Raw genomic sequence first — 22176 nt, 5'->3', positions numbered from 1 at the left:
GGAGAGAGAGGGAGAGAGAGAGGGAGGGGAGAAGTAAAAAAGTTGATGAGCGCAGGGCAGACAAAAGAAGTCTGTTGGTCATTGGGACCAGGAAGTTTGGTCCAGTTTCTCAGAAGCTGAGGAGTTACACACTTCATAAACTTTATATCCGTCAGACAGAGGAAAAACATTGCACTTTGACAGCTGGCAACAAAGTCTGTGTCCCAAATTAAAAATGTTAGTCAATTATCCAGAGCAACGCACAATTAGTGCATTCATCTTCAGATAGCCTGGATGTCAGGAGAGGGTTGGGTTATAAACTCTTACCCAGTATAGCCTGGATGTCAGGAGAGGGTTGGGTTATAAACTCTTACCCAGTATAGCCTGGATGTCAGGAGAGGGTTGGGTTATAAACTCTTACCCAGTATAGCCTGGATGTCAGGGGAGGGTTGGGTTATAAACTCTTACCCAGTATAGCCTGGATGTCAGGAGAGGGTTGGGTTATAAACTCTTACCCAGTATAGCCTGGATGTCAGGAGAGGGTTGGGTTATAAACTCTTACCCAGTATAGCCTGGATGTCAGGAGAGGGTTGGGTTATAAACTCTTACCCAGTATAGCCTGGATGTCAGGAGAGGGTTGGGTTATAAACACTTACCCAGTATAGCCTGGATGTCAGGAGAGGGTTGGGTTATAAACTCTTACCCAGTATAGCCTGGATGTCAGGGGAGGGTTGGGTTATAAACTCTTACCCAGTATAGCCTGGATGTCAGGGGAGGGTTGGGTTATAAACTCTTACCCAGTATAGCCTGGATGTCAGGGGAGGGTTGGGTTATAAACTCTTACCCAGTATAGCCTGGATGTCAGGGGAGGGTTGGGTTATAAACTCTTACCCAGTATAGCCTGGATGTCAGGAGAGGGTTGGGTTATAAACTCTTACCCAGTATAGCCTGGATGTCAGGGGAGGGTTGGGTTATAAACTCTTACCCAGTATAGCCTGGATGTCAGGGGAGGGTTGGGTTATAAACTCTTACCCAATATAGCCTGGATGTCAGGAGAGGGTTGGGTTATAAACTCTTACCCAGTATAGCCTGGATGTCAGGGGAGGGTTGGGTTATAAACTCTTACCCAGTATAGCCTGGATGTCAGGGGAGGGTTGGGTTATAAACTCTTACCCAGTATAGCCTGGATGTCAGGAGAGGGTTGGGTTATAAACTCTTACCCAGTATAGCCTGGATGTCAGGGGAGGGTTGGGTTATAAACTCTTACCCAGTATAGCCTGGATGTCAGGGGAGGGTTGGGTTATAAACTCTTACCCAGTATAGCCTGGATGTCAGGGGAGGGTTGGGTTATAAACTCTTACCCAGTATAGCCTGGATGTCAGGGGAGGGTTGGGTTATAAACTCTTACCCAGTATAGCCTGGATGTCAGGAGAGGGTTGGGTTATAAACTCTTACCCAGTATAGCCTGGATGTCAGGGGAGGGTTGGGCATCGGAACATCTGCAGCACCTCAGGACGATGACCCCTCCAAGGACACAGTCCTCACTGGCAAGGAACGGGGAACCTGGTGGAGACAGGGGAGGAGACAGTGTAGGGGGAGGGGGGGAGACAGTGTAGGGGAGGGGGGCGGCAGGGGAGGGGAGGGGTGGATACAGGAGAGGGGGGATACAGGAGAGGGGAGGGGGAGACAGGGGAGGGGGGAGACAGGAGAGGGGCGGGGGAGACAGGAGAGGGGCGGGGGAGACAGGGGAGGGGGAGACAGGAGGGGGAGACAGGAGAGGGAGACAGGAGAGGGGCGGGGGGAGACAGGAGAGGGGCGGGGGAGACAGGAGAGGGGCGGGGGAGACAGGGGAGTGGGGAGACAGGAGAGGGGCGGGGGAGACAGGGGAGGGGCGGGGGAGACAGGAGAGGGGAGGGGGAGACAGGAGAGGGGAGGGGGAGACAGTAGAGGGGAGGGGGAGACAGGAGAGGGGAGGGGGAGACAGGAGAGGGGAGGGGGAGACAGGGGAGGGGAGGGGGAGACAGGGGAGGGGCGGGGGAGACAGGGGAGGGGAGACAGAGACAGGAGAGGGGAGGGGGAGACAGGAGAGGGGAGGGGGAGACAGGAGAGGGGAGACAGAGACAGGAGAGGGGAGGGGGAGACAGGAGAGGGGAGACAGAGACAGGAGAGGGGAGACAGAGACAGGAGAGGGGAGGGGGAGACAGGAGAGGGGAGGGGGAGACAGTATAGGGTGAGGGGGAGACAGGAGAGGGGAGGGGGAGACAGGAGAGGGGAGGGGGAGACAGGAGAGGGGAGATGTTTTTAGTCTATATAACTAATATAAAATGAATTGTTGGGTAACACTTTATTACACTACAGAAAGCCTTCAGAATACATTCATACCATTATGAAATGCTTAGGAGTGGTGACCATGTTGTGAAGGTGAGCTGAGAGCTGTCTGATATCGATAAGGAATTCAACTGAGAGTTGTCTGATATCTATCAGGAATTCAACTGAGAGCTGTCTAATGTCGATCAGGAATTCAACTGAGAGCTGTCTGATATCGATCAGGAATTCAACTGAGAGTTGTCTGATATCTATCAGGAATTCAACTGAGAGCTGTCTAATATCGATCAGGAATTCAACTGAGAGTTGTCTGATGTCTATCAGGAATTCAACAGAGAGCTGTCTGATGTCTATCAGGAATTCAACAGAGAGCTGTCTGATGTCTATCAGGAATTCAACTGAGAGCTGTCTGATGTCTATCAGGAATTCAACTGAGAGCTGTCTGATGTCTATCAGGAATTCAACTGAGAGTTGTCTGATGTCTATCAGGAATTCAACAGAGAGCTGTCTGATGTCTATCAGGAATTCAACTGAGAGTTGTCTGATGTCGATCAGGAATTCAACTGAGAGCTGTCTGATGTCTATCAGGAATTCGACTGAGAGCTGTCTGATGTCTATCAGGAATTCAACTGAGAGCTGTCTGATGTCTATCAGGAATTCAACTGAGAGTTGTCTGATATCGATCAGGAATTCAACTGAGAGTTGTCTGATATCGATCAGGAATTCAACTGAGAGTTGTCTAATATCTATCAGGAATTCAACAGAGTTGTCTGATGTCTATCAGGAATTCAACTGAGAGTTGTCTGATGTCTATCAGGAATTCAACAGAGTTGTCTGATGTCTATCAGGAATTCAACTGAGAGTTGTCTGATGTCGATCAGGAATTCAACTGAGAGTTGTCTGATGTCGATCAGGAATTCAACTGAGAGTTGTCTGATGTCGATCAGGAATTCAACTGAGAGTTGTCTAATATCTATCAGGAATTCAACTGAGAGCTGTCTGATATCTATCAGGAATTCAACTGAGAGTTGTCTGATATCTATCAGGAATTCAACTGAGCTGAGAGTTGTCTAATATCGATCAGGAATTCAACTGAGAGTTGTCTGATATCTATCAGGAATTCAACTGAGCTGAGAGTTGTCTAATATCTATCAGGAAATCAACTGAGAGTTGTCTGATATCGATCAGGAATTCAACTGAGAGCTGTCTGATATTTATCAGGAATTCAACTGAGAGTTGTCTAATATCTATCAGGAATTCAACTGAGAGTTGTCTGATATCTATCAGGAATTCAACTGAGAGTTGTCTGATGTCTATCAGGAATTCAACTGAGAGTTGTCTGATGTCTATCAGGAATTCAACTGAGAGTTGTCTGATGTCTATCAGGAATTCAACTGAGAGTTGTCTGATGTCTATCAGGAATTCAACTGAGAGTTGTCTAATATCGATCAGGAATTCAACTGAGAGTTGTCTAATATCTATCAGGAATTCAACTGAGAGTTGTCTAATATCTATCAGGAATTCAACTGAGAGTTGTCTGATGTCGATCAGGAATTCAACTGAGAGTTGTCTGATGTCGATCAGGAATGCAACTGAGAGTTGTCTGATGTCTATCAGGAATTCAACTGAGAGTTGTCTAATATCTATCAGGAATTCAACTGAGAGCTGTCTGATATCTATCAGGAATTCAAATGAGAGTTGTCTGATATCTATCAGGAATTCAACTGAGCTGAGAGTTGTCTAATATCGATCAGGAATTCAACTGAGAGTTGTCTGATATCTATCAGGAATTCATCTGAGCTGAGAGTTGTCTAATATCTATCAGGAAATCAACTGAGAGATGTCTGATATCGATCAGGAATTCAACTGAGAGCTGTCTAATATCTATCAGGAATTCAACTGAGAGTTGTCTGATATCTATCAGGAACTCAACTGAGAGTTGTCTGATGTCTATCAGGAATTCAACTGAGAGTTGTCTAATATCGATCAGGAATTCAACTGAGAGTTGTCTGATGTCGATCAGGAATTCAACTGAGAGTTGTCTGATATCGATCAGGAATTCAACTGAGAGCTGTCTGATATGTATCAGGAATTCAACTGAGAACTGTCTAATATCGATCAGGAATTCAACTGAGAGTTGTCTAATATCGATCAGGAATTCAACTGAGAGTTGTCTGATGTCTATCAGGAATTCAACTGAGAGTTGTCTGATGTCTATCAGGAATTCAACTGAGAGTTGTCTGATGTCTATCAGGAATTCAACTGAGAGTTGTCTGATGTCTATCAGGAATTCAACTGAGAGTTGTCTGATGTCTATCAGGAATTCAACTGAGAGCTGTCTGATGTCTATCAGGAATTAAACTGAGAGTTGTCTGATATCTATCAGGAATTCAACTGAGAGTTGTCTGATATCGATCAGGAATTCAACTGAGAGTTGTCTAATATCTATCAGGAAATCAACTGAGAGTTGTCTGATATCGATCAGGAATTCAACTGAGAGCTGTCTGATATTTATCAGGAATTCAACTGAGAGTTGTCTAATATCTATCAGGAATTCAACTGAGAGTTGTCTGATATCTATCAGGAATTCAACTGAGAGCTGTCTGATATCTATCAGGAATTCAACTGAGAGTTGTCTGATGTCTATCAGGAATTAAACTGAGAGCTGTCTGATATCTATCAGGAATTCAACTGAGAGCTGTCTAATATCGATCAGGAATTCAACTGAGAGTTGTCTGATGTCTATCAGGAATTCAACAGAGAGCTGTCTGATGTCTATCAGGAATTCAACAGAGAGCTGTCTGATGTCTATCAGGAATTCAACTGAGAGCTGTCTGATGTCTATCAGGAATTCAACTGAGAGCTGTCTGATGTCTATCAGGAATTCAACTGAGAGTTGTCTGATGTCTATCAGGAATTCAACAGAGAGCTGTCTGATGTCTATCAGGAATTCAACTGAGAGTTGTCTGATGTCGATCAGGAATTCAACTGAGAGCTGTCTGATGTCTATCAGGAATTCGACTGAGAGCTGTCTGATGTCTATCAGGAATTCAACTGAGAGCTGTCTGATGTCTATCAGGAATTCAACTGAGAGTTGTCTGATATCGATCAGGAATTCAACTGAGAGTTGTCTGATATCGATCAGGAATTCAACTGAGAGTTGTCTAATATCTATCAGGAATTCAACAGAGTTGTCTGATGTCTATCAGGAATTCAACTGAGAGTTGTCTGATGTCTATCAGGAATTCAACAGAGTTGTCTGATGTCTATCAGGAATTCAACTGAGAGTTGTCTGATGTCGATCAGGAATTCAACTGAGAGTTGTCTGATGTCGATCAGGAATTCAACTGAGAGTTGTCTGATGTCGATCAGGAATTCAACTGAGAGTTGTCTAATATCTATCAGGAATTCAACTGAGAGCTGTCTGATATCTATCAGGAATTCAACTGAGAGTTGTCTGATATCTATCAGGAATTCAACTGAGCTGAGAGTTGTCTAATATCGATCAGGAATTCAACTGAGAGTTGTCTGATATCTATCAGGAATTCAACTGAGCTGAGAGTTGTCTAATATCTATCAGGAAATCAACTGAGAGTTGTCTGATATCGATCAGGAATTCAACTGAGAGCTGTCTGATATTTATCAGGAATTCAACTGAGAGTTGTCTAATATCTATCAGGAATTCAACTGAGAGTTGTCTGATATCTATCAGGAATTCAACTGAGAGTTGTCTGATGTCTATCAGGAATTCAACTGAGAGTTGTCTGATGTCTATCAGGAATTCAACTGAGAGTTGTCTGATGTCTATCAGGAATTCAACTGAGAGTTGTCTGATGTCTATCAGGAATTCAACTGAGAGTTGTCTAATATCGATCAGGAATTCAACTGAGAGTTGTCTAATATCTATCAGGAATTCAACTGAGAGTTGTCTAATATCTATCAGGAATTCAACTGAGAGTTGTCTGATGTCGATCAGGAATTCTACTGAGAGTTGTCTGATGTCTATCAGGAATTCAACTGAGAGTTGTCTAATATCTATCAGGAATTCAACTGAGAGCTGTCTGATATCTATCAGGAATTCAAATGAGAGTTGTCTGATATCTATCAGGAATTCAACTGAGCTGAGAGTTGTCTAATATCGATCAGGAATTCAACTGAGAGTTGTCTGATATCTATCAGGAATTCATCTGAGCTGAGAGTTGTCTAATATCTATCAGGAAATCAACTGAGAGATGTCTGATATCGATCAGGAATTCAACTGAGAGCTGTCTAATATCTATCAGGAATTCAACTGAGAGTTGTCTGATATCTATCAGGAACTCAACTGAGAGTTGTCTGATGTCTATCAGGAATTCAACTGAGAGTTGTCTAATATCGATCAGGAACTCAACTGAGAGTTGTCTGATGTCGATCAGGAATTCAACTGAGAGTTGTCTGATATCGATCAGGAATTCAACTGAGAGCTGTCTGATATGTATCAGGAATTCAACTGAGAACTGTCTAATATCGATCAGGAATTCAACTGAGAGTTGTCTAATATCGATCAGGAATTCAACTGAGAGTTGTCTGATGTCTATCAGGAATTCAACTGAGAGTTGTCTGATGTCTATCAGGAATTCAACTGAGAGTTGTCTGATGTCTATCAGGAATTCAACTGAGAATTGTCTGATGTCTATCAGGAATTCAACTGAGAGTTGTCTGATGTCTATCAGGAATTCAACTGAGAGCTGTCTGATGTCTATCAGGAATTAAACTGAGAGTTGTCTGATATCTATCAGGAATTCAACTGAGAGTTGTCTGATATCGATCAGGAATTCAACTGAGAGTTGTCTAATATCTATCAGGAAATCAACTGAGAGTTGTCTGATATCGATCAGGAATTCAACTGAGAGCTGTCTGATATTTATCAGGAATTCAACTGAGAGTTGTCTAATATCTATCAGGAATTCAACTGAGAGTTGTCTGATATCTATCAGGAATTCAACTGAGAGCTGTCTAATATCGATCAGGAATTCAACTGAGAGTTGTCTGATGTCTATCAGGAATTCAACAGAGAGCTGTCTGATGTCTATCAGGAATTCAACAGAGAGCTGTCTGATGTCTATCAGGAATTCAACTGAGAGCTGTCTGATGTCTATCAGGAATTCAACTGAGAGCTGTCTGATGTCTATCAGGAATTCAACTGAGAGTTGTCTGATGTCTATCAGGAATTCAACAGAGAGCTGTCTGATGTCTATCAGGAATTCAACTGAGAGTTGTCTGATGTCGATCAGGAATTCAACTGAGAGCTGTCTGATGTCTATCAGGAATTCGACTGAGAGCTGTCTGATGTCTATCAGGAATTCAACTGAGAGTTGTCTGATATCGATCAGGAATTCAACTGAGAGTTGTCTGATATCGATCAGGAATTCAACTGAGAGTTGTCTAATATCTATCAGGAATTCAACTGAGAGTTGTCTGATGTCTATCAGGAATTCAACTGAGAGTTGTCTGATGTCTATCAGGAATTCAACTGAGAGTTGTCTGATGTCGATCAGGAATTCAACTGAGAGTTGTCTGATGTCGATCAGGAATTCAACTGAGAGTTGTCTGATGTCGATCAGGAATTCAACTGAGAGTTGTCTGATGTCGATCAGGAATTCAACTGAGAGTTGTCTAATATCTATCAGGAATTCAACTGAGAGCTGTCTGATATCTATCAGGAATTCAACTGAGAGTTGTCTGATATCTATCAGGAATTCAACTGAGCTGAGAGTTGTCTAATATCGATCAGGAATTCAACTGAGAGTTGTCTGATATCTATCAGGAATTCAACTGAGCTGAGAGTTGTCTAATATCTATCAGGAAATCAACTGAGAGTTGTCTGATATCGATCAGGAATTCAACTGAGAGCTGTCTGATATTTATCAGGAATTCAACTGAGAGTTGTCTAATATCTATCAGGAATTCAACTGAGAGTTGTCTGATATCTATCAGGAATTCAACTGAGAGTTGTCTGATGTCTATCAGGAATTCAACTGAGAGTTGTCTGATGTCTATCAGGAATTCAACTGAGAGTTGTCTGATGTCTATCAGGAATTCAACTGAGAGTTGTCTAATATCTATCAGGAATTCAACTGAGAGTTGTCTAATATCTATCAGGAATTCAACTGAGAGTTGTCTAATATCTATCAGGAATTCAACTGAGAGTTGTCTGATGTCGATCAGGAATTCAACTGAGAGTTGTCTGATGTCGATCAGGAATGCAACTGAGAGTTGTCTGATGTCTATCAGGAATTCAACTGAGAGTTGTCTAATATCTATCAGGAATTCAACTGAGAGCTGTCTGATATCTATCAGGAATTCAACTGAGAGTTGTCTGATATCTATCAGGAATTCAACTGAGCTGAGAGTTGTCTAATATCGATCAGGAATTCAACTGAGAGTTGTCTGATATCTATCAGGAATTCATCTGAGCTGAGAGTTGTCTAATATCTATCAGGAAATCAACTGAGAGATGTCTGATATCGATCAGGAATTCAACTGAGAGCTGTCTGATATTTATCAGGAATTCAACTGAGAGTTGTCTAATATCTATCAGGAATTCAACTGAGAGTTGTCTGATATCTATCAGGAACTCAACTGAGAGTTGTCTGATGTCTATCAGGAATTCAACTGAGAGTTGTCTAATATCGATCAGGAATTCAACTGAGAGTTGTCTGATGTCGATCAGGAATTCAACTGAGAGTTGTCTGATATCGATCAGGAATTCAACTGAGAGCTGTCTGATATGTATCAGGAATTCAACTGAGAGCTGTCTAATATCGATCAGGAATTCAACTGAGAGTTGTCTAATATCGATCAGGAATTCAACTGAGAGTTGTCTGATGTCTATCAGGAATTCAACTGAGAGTTGTCTGATGTCTATCAGGAATTCAACTGAGAGTTGTCTGATGTCTATCAGGAATTCAACTGAGAGTTGTCTGATGTCTATCAGGAAATCAACTGAGAGTTGTCTGATATCGATCAGGAATTCAACTGAGAGCTGTCTGATATTTATCAGGAATTCAACTGAGAGTTGTCTAATATCTATCAGGAATTCAACTGAGAGTTGTCTGATATCTATCAGGAATTCAACTGAGTGTTGTCTGATATCGATCAGGAATTCAACTGAGAGTTGTCTAATATCCATCAGGAATTCAACTGAGAGTTGTCTGATGTCTATCAGGAATTCAACTGAGAGTTGTCTGATGTCTATCAGGAATTCAACAGAGTTGTCTGATGTCTATCAGGAATTCAACTTCGAGTTGTCTGATGTCTATCAGGAATTCAACTGAGAGTTGTCTGATGTCTATCAGGAATTCAACTGAGAGTTGTCTAATATCTATCAGGAATTCAACTGAGAGTTGTCTAATATCTATCAGGAATTCAACTGAGAGTTGTCTGATGTCGATCAGGAATTCAACTGAGAGTTGTCTGATGTCGATCAGGAATTCAACTGAGAGTTGTCTAATATCTATCAGGAATTCAACTGAGAGCTGTCTGATATCTATCAGGAATTCAACTGAGCTGAGAGTTGTCTAATATCGATCAGGAATTCAACTGAGTTGTCTGATATCGATCAGGAATTCAACTGAGAGCTGTCTGATATTTATCAGGAATTCAACTTAGAGTTGTCTAATATCTATCAGGAATTCAACTGAGAGTTGTCTGATGTCTATCAGGAATTCAACTGAGAGTTGTCTAATATCTATCAGGAATTCAACTGAGAGTTGTCTAATATCTATCAGGAATTCAACTGAGAGTTGTCTGATGTCGATCAGGAATTCAACTGAGAGTTGTCTGATGTCGATCAGGAATTCAACTGAGAGTTGTCTGATGTCGATCAGGAATTCAACTGAGAGTTGTCTGATGTCGATCAGGAATTCAACTGAGAGTTGTCTAATATCTATCAGGAATTCAACTGAGAGCTGTCTGATATCTATCAGGAATTCAACTGAGCTGAGAGTTGTCTAATATCGATCAGGAATTCAACTGAGTTGTCTGATATCGATCAGGAATTCAACTGAGAGCTGTCTGATATTTATCAGGAATTCAACTTAGAGTTGTCTAATATCTATCAGGAATTCAACTGAGAGTTGTCTGATGTCTATCAGGAATTCAACTGAGAGTTGTCTAATATCTATCAGGAATTCAACTGAGAGTTGTCTGATGTCTATCAGGAATTAAATGGTATGAATTTCACTATTATTCCTCAACCCGGTCTGGGACAAACTAAACAACTGCTAGCAATTATTTTCTTAGTGTGTGTGTATGTGTGTTAGGGCTGTCCCCGACTAAGAAAAAAATGTAATTGGTCGACCGAGAGTCGCCCTGTTCCTTCGACCAAGCGATTGGTGTAAATGTTGACACGTATTTGTCCATATAAAAGGCAGACACACCTTCTGTGTTTGAATCATTTGCACCGAGTACACAGATGAAAGGGAAGGGGGATATATCTAGTCAGATGTCCAACAATACAGTCAACTGAAATGTGTCTTCTTTATTTAACCCAACCCCTCTGAATCAGAGAGGTGGGGGAGGCTGCCTTTATCGACCTCCATGTCTTCACTCTCTCTACCCTCCGGGCTACCTCGTCTCTCTCCCACCCCTCCGGGCTACCTCGTCTCTCTCCCTCCCCTCCGGGCTACCTCGTCTCTTTCCCTCCCCTCCGGGCTACCTCGTCTCTCTCCCTCCCCTCCGGGCTACCTCGTCACTCTCTCTACCCTCCGGGCTACCTCGTCACTCGCTCTACCCTCCGGGCTACCTCGTCACTCTCCCTACCCTCGTCGCTACCTCGTCACCCTCCCTACCCTCCAGGCTACCTCGTCGCTACCTCGTCACTCTCCCTACCCTCCGGGCTACCTCGCCGCTACCTCGTCACTCTCCCTACCCTCGTCGCTACCTCGTCACTCTCCCTACCCTCCGGGCTACCTCGTCACTATCCTTCTCTCCGGGCTACCGCGTCACTATCCTTCTCTCCGGGATACCGCGTCACTATCCTTCTCTCCGGGCTACCTCGTCACTCTCCCTACCCTCCGGGCTACCTCGTCACTCTCCCTACCCTCCGGGCTACCTCGTCACTCTCCCTACCCTCCGGGCTACCTCGTCACTCTCCCTACCCTCCGGGCTACCTCGTCACTCTCCCTACCCTCCGGGCTACCTCGTCACTCTCCCTACCCTCCGGGCTACCTCGTCACTCTCCCTACCCTCCGGGCTACCTCGTCACACTCCCTACCCTCCGGGCTACCTCGTCACTCTCCCTACCCTCCGGGCTACCTCGTCACTCTCCCTACCCTCCGGGCTACCTCGACGCTACCTCGTCACTCTCCCTACCCTCCAGGCTACCTCGTCGCTACCTCGTCACACTCCCTACCCTCCGTGCTACCTCGTCACTCTCCCTACCCTCGGGGCTACCGCGTCACTATCCTTCCCTCCGGGCTACCTAGTCACTATCCTTCCCTCCGGGCTACCTAGTCACTCTCCTACCCTCTGGGCTACCTCTTCGCTACCGCGTCACTATCCTTCATAAAGAATGAGAATCATTCAAGATATTCTATTTAGAGAGCTTCAATTAAATGGGTTGTGTAAGTTGAGTGAGGATTGTCTGGCCACATCAAAGACTCATCATCTCTCATCACAAAGGAAAGACTGTGTGTCTGTGCGTAAGGGTTTATAGAGCTGTGTTAGGTATAATGAGAGACTTCAGAGACAACAACAGGACAGCCTAGATCATCGCTGTTCCAACTGTCCAGGGCACAATTCCCCCGGCGGGCCCTGGTGGTTAGAGCCCGGCGGGCCCTGGTGGTTAGAGCCCGGCGGGCCCTGGTGGTTAGAGCCCGGCGGGCCCTGGTGGTTAGAGCCCCGCGGGCCCTGGTGGTTAGAGCCCCGCGGGCCCTGGTTGTTAGAGCCCCGCGGGCCCTGGTTGTTAGAGCCCTGGTGGTCAGAGCCCCGTGGGCCCTGGAGGTCAGAGCCTCGTGGGCCCTGGAGGTCAGAGCCACGCGGGCCCTGGTGGTTAGAGCCCCGCGGGCCCTGGTGGTTAGAGCCCCGTGGGCCCTGGTGGTTAGAGCCCCATGAGGCCCTGGTGGTTAGAGCCCCGTGGGCCCTGGAGGTTAGAGCCCCGTGGGCCCTGGAGGTTAGAGCCCCGTGGGCCCTGGAGGTTAGAGCCCCGCGGGCCCTGGAGGTTAGAGCCCCGCGGGCCCTGGAGGTTAGAGCCCCGCGGGCCCTGGTGGTTAGAGCCCCGTGGGCCCTGGTGGTTAGAGCCCCGCGGGCCCTGGTGGTTAGAGCCCCGCGGGCCCTGGTGGTTAGAGCCCCGCGGGCCCTGGTGGTTAGAGCCCCGCGGGCCCTGGTCATAAGTAGTATCCTAAAATAGGGTGCCATATGGGGTACAGTTGTAGTGTTTCAGAGATGTCTCGGAACGATCGGACTGAGAGACTTCTAAAAAGGAAGAAGACCAAAACCACCAAATGATTCCACATTTTCTCGCCCTGTTCTCTCCTCTCTGTTTAACTCTAACAGCCACTTCCTCTCATAGACCCAGAAAGAGAGAGAGAAAAAAAGCGAGAGAGACAGAGAGAAACAGAGAGAGACAGAGAGAGAGACCGAGACAGAAACAGAGAGACTGAGCGAAACAGAGAGAGACAGAGAGAGAGAGAGAGACAGAGAGAAAGACAGAGAGAGAGACAGACAGAGAGAAAGACAGAGAGAGAGACAGAGAGAGAGAGAGAGAGAGAGAACAAACACCATTGTAAATACAACCCATATTTATGCTTATTTATTTTATCTTGTGTCCTTTAGCCATTTGTACATTGCTAGAACACTGTATATATATATATAATATGACATTTGTAATGTCTTTACTGTTTTGAAACTTCTGTATGTGTAATGTTTACTGTTCATTTTTGTTGTTTTTCACTTTATATATTCACTTTGTATGTTGTCTACCTCACTTGCTTTGGCAATGTTAACACATGTTTCCCATGCCAATAAAGCCCTTGAATTGAATTGAATTGAGAGACAGAGAGAGAGACAGAGAGAGAGAGAGAGACAGAGAGAGAGAGAGACAGAGAGAGAGACAGAGAGAGAGACAGAGAGAGACAGAGAGAGAACAGAGAGAGAACAGAGGGAGAACAGAGAGAGGAACAGAGAGAGAAACAGAGAGAGAACAGAGAGAGAACAGAGAGAGAACAGAGAGAGAACAGAGGGAGAACAGAGAGAGAACAGAGAGAGACCGACAAAGTTAACAAGGCTTATTCAACACTTGTGAAAATACAGAAATAACCCAACACCATCTTCAAAATTAACTGTCAACAAAATATTGATATGGCCATGAAAATAAGGACAGCTGTCTGTCGAATATGAATGGTTTGGGCCGTTCGCAGAACAGATGTGAGTCATCGATTCACCAAGACATGGTCCACTTGGACCTCTTTGTTGTCACCGTTTCCAGTTGTTAGACAATCAATGCTTTTTCACTTCAGTTTTTTGTCATGACCTCCTCCGTGCCAAACTGAGACGTGTCTCTCCGTACACACATGCTTGGCTGAAACTGACAGTGTGTGTGTGACTTACTGATGAACTTGTTCTGCATAGCCTCCAGCAGCGCCTGGTGAGCATCTTCACACTGCATGGCAGAAGAACATTCACGTGCTAGCATGGTTCGTATTAGATGTTCCCCACAACCTACACACACACACACACACACACACACAGGAAGACAGGAGGGAAATGCTTATTAATGTATGGGTTATGTATGGGTTATGTATGAGTTATGTATGGGTTATGTATGGGTTATGCATGGGTTATGCATGGGTTATGTATGGGTTATGTATGGGTTATGTATGAGTTATGTATGGGTTATGTATGGGTTATATATGGGTTATATATGGGTTATGCATGGGTTATGCATGGGTTATGTATGAGTTATGTATGGGTTATATATGAGTTATGAACTCTTTAAATAGACTGTTAGTCATATTGGGTTTCTGACTATCGTGATCAACACATCAAAATACATCTACAAGGTGTTGAAAGCGTTCCACAGGGATGCTGGTCCATGCTGACTACAATGCTTCCCACAGTTGTGTCAAGTTGGCTGGTGGACCATTCTTGATAAACACGGTAAAGAGTTGAGTGTCTAAAACCCAGCAGCGTTGCAGTTCTTGACACAAACCGGTGCGCCGGGCACCTACTGCCATACCCCCGTTCAAAAGGCACTTCAATATTTTGTCTTGTCCGTTCACCCTCTGAATGGCACGCAAACACAATACATGTGTCAATCGAGGCTTAAAAATCCTTCTCCCTCCCCTTCATCTACACCGATTTGAAGTGGATTTAACAACTGACATCGATAAGGGATCATAGCTTTCACCTGGATTCACCTGGTCAGTCTGTGTCATGGAAAGAACATTCTTAAGTGTTCTTGATGTTTTTGAAATCAGACTGCCTGATGGGACTTTTGATAAATGCAAACGTTCTACCACAGTGACCATGTTTTTTTTTTGCAAAATACTTTTTGATTCTGAGTTGCGACATAGAACGTATGTAAGTGAAAACTATTATAAATTTTAAAATTTATTAAAAAATGTTAAAGGATATAATCACGAAAATAACCAACAAAACGTATCGGTAAGTAAAAACTCACAAATGTAAAAATGGACTAAATTGACATTCTTTTTTCTCTTAAAACAATAAGAAAAATGCATTAAATTCCAGGTGAATTCCCAATGCAGATGGCCTAGATAGCATTTCCCACAGAGAGAGAAAACATGATAATTTCTGCTGCTGTTTCTACTAACCACATCGGTTTCATTTATAGGATGATGAGCGGAAACTTTTTTGTGATAACTACACTGTTATATATATTTGGGGAGTGAAAATATATATACACTTCTCAAAAAAATAAAGGGAACACTTAAACAACAATGTAACTCCAAGTCAATCACACTTCTGTGAAATCAAACTGTCCACTTAGGAAGCAACACTGATTGACAATACATTTCACATGCTGTTGTGCAAATGGAATAGACAACAGGTGGAAATGATAGGCAATTAGCAAGACACCCCCAATAAAGGAGTGGTTCTGCAGGTGGGGACCACAGACCACTTCTCAGTTCCTATGCTTCCTGGTTGATGTTTTGGTCACTTTCGAATGCTGGCGGTGCTTTCACTCTAGTGGTAGCATGAGACGGAGTCTACAACCCACACAAGTGGCTCAGGTAGTGCAGCTCATCCAAGATGGCACATCAATGCAAGCTGTGGTAAGAAGGTTTGCTGTGTCTGTCAGCGTAGTGTCCAGAGCATGGAGGCGCTACCAGGAGACAGGCCAGTACATCAGGAGACGTGGAGGAGGCCGTAGGAGGGCAACAACCCAGCAGCAGGACCGCTACCTCCGCCTCTGTGCAAGGAGGAGCAGGAGGAGCACTGCCAGAGCCCTGCAAAATGACCTCCAGCAGGCCACAAATGTGCATGTGTCTGCTCAAACGGTCAGAAACAGACTCCATGAGGGTGGTATGAGGGCCCGACGTCCACAGGTGGGGGTTGTGCATACAGCCCAACACCGTGCAGGACGTTTGGCATTTGCCAAAGAACACCAAGATTGGCAAATTCGCCACTGGCACCCTGTGCTCTTCACAGATGAAAGCAGAGCACGTGACAGACGTGACAGAGTCTGGAGACGCCGTGGAGAACGTTCTGCTGCCTGCAACATCCTCCAGCATGGCCGGTTTGGCGGTGGGTCAGTCATGGTGTGGGGTGGCATTTCTTTGGGGGGCCGCACAGCCCTCCATGTGCTCGCCAGAGGTAGCCTGACTGCCATTAGGTACCGAGATGAGATCCTCAGACCCCTTGTGAGACCATACGCTGGTGCGGTTGGCCCTGGGTTCCTCCTAATGCAAGACAATGATAGACCTCATGTGGCTGGAGTGTGTCAGCAGTTCCTGCAAGAGGAAGGCATTGATGGTATGGACTGGCCCGCCCGTTCCCCAGACCTGAATCCAATTGAGCACATCTGGGACATCATGTCTCGCTCCAACAGGTTGCACCACAGACTGTCCAGGAGTTGGTGGATGCTTTAGTCCAGGTCTGGGAAGAGATCCCTCAGGAGACCATCCGCCACCTCATCAGTAGCATGCCCAGGCGTTGTAGGGAGGTCATCAGTAGCATGCCCAGGCGTTGTAGGGAGGTCATACAGGCACGTGGAGGCCACACACACTACTGAGCCTCATTTTGACTAAACAGGTGTCCCCACCTTCACCCCCCAACTAAACAGGTGTCCCCACCTTCACCTCCCAACTAAACAGGTGTCCCCACCTTTCACCTCCCAACTAAACAGGTGTCCCCACCTTTCACCTCCCAACTAAACAGGTGTCCCCACCTTTCACCTTCAGACTAAACAGGTGTCCCCACCTTTCACCTTCAGACTAAACAGGTGTCCCCACCTTCACCTCCCGACTAAACAGGTGTCCCCACCTTCACCTCCCGACTAAACAGGTGTCCCACACCTTCACCTCCCAACTAAACAGGTGTCCCACACCTTCACCTCCCAACTAAACAGGTGTCCCCACCTTCACCTCCCAACTAAACAGGTGTCCCCACCTTCACCCCCCAACTAAACAGGTGTCCCCACCTTCACCTCCCAACTAAACAGGTGTCCCCACCTTCACCTCCCAACTAAACAGGTGGATGGATGTCACCCAATACATTAATAAGGTTAACAATTGAGGAATGTGAAACATTTAAACCAGTTGTGTGAAGCTTTATAAAATGAGAATGGTGTAAATGCAGGAAGGTTGACGACGTACACTACACACAAGCGGTCTTCAAAATGGGAACCATGTCAAACCCAGACAGTCAACCAGGGACAGACCCATGTAAAACCCAGACAGTCAACCAGGGACAGACCCAAAAACCAGACAGTCAACCAGGGAAAGACCCATGTCAAACCCAGACAGTCAACCAGGGAAAGACCCATGTAAAACCCAGACAGTCAACCAGGGAAAGACCCATGTAAAACCCAGACAGTCAACCATGGAAAGACCCAAAAACCAGACAGTCAACGAGGGAAAGACCCATGTAAAACCCAGACAGTCAACCAGGGACAGACCCATGTAAAACCCAGACAGTCAATCAGGGAAAGACCCAAAAACCAGACAGTCAACGAGGGAAAGACCCATGTCAAACCCAGACAGTCAACCAGGGAAAGACCCATGTCAAACCCAGACAGTCAACCAGGGACAGACCCATGTCAAACCCAGACAGTCAACCAGGGACAGACCCATGTAAAACCCAGACAGTCAACCAGGGAAAGACCCATGTAAAACCCAGACAGTCAACCAGGGAAAGACACATGTAAAACCCAGACAGTCAACCAGGGAAAGACCCATGTCAAACCCAGACAGTCAACCAGGGAAAGACACATGTAAAACCCAGACAGTCAACCAGGGAAAGACCCATGTAAAACCCAGACAGTCAACCAGGGAAAGACCCATGTAAAACCCAGACAGTCAACCATGGAAAGACCCAAAACCCAGACAGTCAACCAGGGAAAGAGCCATGTCAAACCCAGACAGTCAACCAGGGAAAGAGCCATGTCAAACCCAGACAGTCAACCAGGGAAAGACCCATGTAAAACCCAGACAGTCAACCAGGGAAAGACCCATGTAAAACCCAGACAGTCAACCAGGGAAAGACACATGTAAAACCCAGACAGTCAACCAGGGAAAGAGCCATGTAAAACCCAGACAGTCAACCATGGAAAGACCCAAAACCCAGACAGTCAACCAGGGAAAGACCCAAAACCCAGACAGTCAACCAGGGAAAGACCCATGTAAAACCCAGACAGTCAACCATGGAAAGACCCATGTAAAACCCAGACAGTCAACCATGGAAAGACCCAAAACCCAGACAGTCAACCAGGGAAAGAGCCATGTCAAACCCAGACAGTCAACGAGGGAAAGACCCATGTCAAACCCAGACAGTCAACCAGGGAAAGAGCCATGTCAAACCCAGACAGTCAACCAGGGAAAGACCCATGTCAAACCCAGACAGTCAACCAGGGAAAGACCCATGTCAAACCCAGACAGTCAACCAGGGAAAGACACATGTCAAACCCAGACAGTCAACCAGGGAAAGACCCATGTCAAACCCAGACAGTCAACCAGGGAAAGACCCATGTCAAACCCAGACAGTCAACCAGGGAAAGACCCATGTCAAACCCAGACAGTCAACCAGGGAAAGACCCATGTCAAACCCAGACAGTCAACCAGGGACAGACCCATGTAAAACCCAGACAGTCAACCAGGGAAAGACCCATGTAAAACCCAGACAGTCAACCAGGGAAAGACCCATGTCAAACCCAGACAGACAGTCAACCAGGGAAAGACCCATGTCAAACCCAGACAGTCAACCAGGGAAAGACCCATGTAAAACCCAGACAGTCAACCAGGGAAAGACCCATGTAAAACCCAGACAGTCAACCAGGGACAGACCCATGTAAAACCCAGACAGTCAACCAGGGAAAGACCCATGTAAAACCCAGACAGTCAACCAGGGAAAGACCCATGTCAAACCCAGACAGACAGTCAACCAGGGAAAGACCCATGTCAAACCCAGACAGTCAACCAGGGAAAGACCCATGTCAAACCCAGACAGTCAACCAGGGAAAGACCCATGTCAAACCCAGACAGTCAACCATGGAAAGACCCATGTCAAACCCAGACAGTCAACCAGGGAAAGACCCATGTCAAACCCAGACAGTCAACCAGGGAAAGACCCATGTCAAACCCAGACAGTCAACCAGGGAAAGACCCATGTCAAACCCAGACAGTCAACCAGGGAAAGACCCATGTAAAACCCAGACAGTCAACCATGGAAAGACCCAAAACCCAGACAGTCAACCAGGGAAAGAGCCATGTCAAACCCAGACAGTCAACCAGGGAAAGAGTCCCATGATGCTTAGTGACTGTAATAAAAGTCCCATGATGCTTAGTGACTGTAATAAAAGTCCCATGATGCTAGTGACTGTAATAAAAGTCCCATGATGCTAGTGACTGTAATAAAAGTCCCATGATGCTAGTGACTGTAATAAAAGTCCCATGGTGCTAGTGACTGTAATAAAAGTCCCATGATGCTAGTGACTGTAATAAAAGTCCCATGATGCTAGTGACTGTAATAAAAGTCCCATGATGCTAGTGACTGTAATAAAAGTCCCATGATGCTAGTGACTGTAATAAAAGTCCCATGATGCTAGTGACTGTAATAAAAGTCCCATGATGCTAGTGACTGTAATAAAAGTCCCATGATGCTAGTGACTGTAATAAAAGTCCCATGATGCTAGTGACTGTAATAAAAGTCCCATGATGCTAGTGACTGTAATAAAAGTCCCATGATGCTAGTGACTGTAATAAAAGTCCCATGATGCTAGTGACTGTAATAAAAGTCCCATGATGCTAGTGACTGTAATAAAAGTCCCATGATGCTTAGTGACTGTAATAAAAGTCCCATGATGCTAGTGACTGTAATAATAGTCCCATGATGCTAGTGACTGTAATAAAAGTCCCATGATGCTAGTGACTGTAATAAAAGTCCCATGATGCTAGTGACTGTAATAAAAGTCCCATGATGCTAGTGACTGTAATAAAAGTCCCATGATGCTAGTGACTGTAATAAAAGTCCCATGATGCTAGTGACTGTAATAAAAGTCCCATGATGCTAGTGACTGTAATAAAAGTCCCATGATGCTTAGTGACTGTAATAAAAGTCCCATGATGCTTAGTGACTGTAATAAAAGTCCCATGATGCTTAGTGACTGTAATAAAAGTCCCATGATGCTTAGTGACTGTAATAAAAGTCCCATGATGCTAGTGACTGTAATAAAAGTCCCATGATGCTAGTGACTGTAATAAAAGTCCCATGATGCTAGTGACTGTAATAAGTCCCATGATGCTTAGTGACTGTAATAATAGTCCCATGATGCTTAGTGACTGTAATAAAAGTCCCATGATGCTAGTGACTGTAATAAAAGTCCCATGATATTAGTGACTGTAATAAAAGTCCCATGATGCTAGTGACTGTAATAAAAGTCCCATGATGCTAGTGACTGTAATAAAAGTCCCATGATGCTAGTGACTGTAATAAAAGTCCCATGATGCTAGTGACTGTAATAAAAGTCCCATGATGCTAGTGACTGTAATAAAAGTCCCATGATGCTAGTGACTGTAATAAAAGTCCCATGATGCTAGTGACTGTAATAAAAGTCCCATGATGCTTAGTGACTGTAATAAAAGTCCCATGATGCTAGTGACTGTAATAATAGTCCCATGATGCTTAGTGACTGTAATAAAAGTCCCATGATGCTTAGTGACTGTAATAAAAGTCCCATGATGCTAGTGACTGTAATAAAAGTCCCATGATGCTAGTGACTGTAATAAAAGTCCCATGATGCTAGTGACTGTAATAAGTCCCATGATGCTTAGTGACTGTAATAATAGTCCCATGATGCTTAGTGACTGTAATAAAAGTCCCATGATGCTAGTGACTGTAATAAAAGTCCCATGATATTAGTGACTGTAATAAAAGTCCCATGATGCTAGTGACTGTAATAAAAGTCCCATGATGCTAGTGACTGTAATAAAAGTCCCATGATGCTAGTGACTGTAATAAAAGTCCCATGATGCTAGTGACTGTAATAAAAGTCCCATGATGCTAGTGACTGTAATAAAAGTCCCATGATGCTAGTGACTGTAATAAAAGTCCCATGATGCTAGTGACTGTAATAAAAGTCCCATGATGCTTAGTGACTGTAATAAAAGTCCCATGATGCTAGTGACTGTAATAATAGTCCCATGATGCTAGTGACTGTAATAAAAGTCCCATGATGCTAGTGACTGTAATAAGTCCCATGATGCTTAGTGACTGTAATAATAGTCCCATGATGCTTAGTGACTGTAATAAAAGTCCCATGATGCTAGTGACTGTAATAAAAGTCCCGTGATGCTAGTGAATGTAATAAAAGTCCCGTGATGCTAGTGACTGTAATAAAAGTCCCATGATGCTTAGTGACTGTAATAAAAGTCCCATGATGCTAGTGACTGTAATAAAAGTCCCGTGATGCTAGTGACTGTAATAAAAGTCCTGTGATGCTAGTGACTGTAATAAAAGTCCCATGATGCTTAGTGACTGTAATAAAAGTCCCATGATGCTAGTGACTGTAATAAAAGTCCCATGATGCTTAGTGACTGTAATAAGTCCCATGATGCTTAGTGACTGTAATAAAAGTCCCATGATGCTAGTGACTGTAATAAAAGTCCCATGATGCTTAGTGACTGTAATAAAAGTCCCATGATGCTAGTGACTGTAATAAAAGTCCCATGATGCTTAGTGACTGTAATAAAAGTCCCATGATGCTTAGTGACTGTAATAAAAGTCCCATGATGCTTAGTGACTGTAATATAAGTCCCATGATGCTAGTGACTGTAATAAGTCCCATGATGCTTAGTGACTGTAATAATAGTCCCATGATGCTTAGTGACTGTAATAAAAGTCCCATGATGCTAGTGACTGTAATAAAAGTCCCGTGATGCTAGTGACTGTAATAAAAGTCCCGTGATGCTAGTGACTGTAATAAGTCCCGTGATGCTAGTGACTGTAATAAAAGTCCCATGATGCTTAGTGACTGTAATAAAAGTCCCATGATGCTAGTGACTGTAATAAAAGTCCCATGATGCTTAGTGACTGTAATAAAAGTCCCATGATGCTTAGTGACTGTAATAAAAGTCCCATGGTGCTAGTGACTGTAATAAAAGTCCCATGATGCTAGTGACTGTAATAAAAGTCCCATGATGCTTAGTGACTGTA

General features: G+C 44.6%; 1 protein-coding gene across 2 annotated transcripts in view; it reads right to left on the bottom strand.

Moving 5' to 3' along the window:
- Positions 1-1434: 1434 nt before the first annotated feature.
- tasp1 (taspase, threonine aspartase, 1) overlaps positions 1435-22176 on the bottom strand; it is a gene marked incomplete at its 3' end in the record, with an annotated part of 79759 nt that continues 59017 nt past the window's right edge. For both annotated transcript variants that reach the window (XM_031799620.1, XM_031799621.1), the window contains 2 exon segments: positions 1435-1542; positions 13894-14004. In XM_031799620.1, the coding sequence (XP_031655480.1) occupies positions 1435-1542; positions 13894-14004 (219 nt within the window).

The sequence above is a fragment of the Oncorhynchus kisutch genome, linkage group LG20 (assembly GCF_002021735.2).
Source record: "Oncorhynchus kisutch isolate 150728-3 linkage group LG20, Okis_V2, whole genome shotgun sequence".
Classification (NCBI taxonomy): domain Eukaryota; kingdom Metazoa; phylum Chordata; class Actinopteri; order Salmoniformes; family Salmonidae; genus Oncorhynchus; species Oncorhynchus kisutch.
Note: the sequence above shows the minus strand (reverse complement) of the source record. Positions and strands in the feature narration are given on the sequence as shown.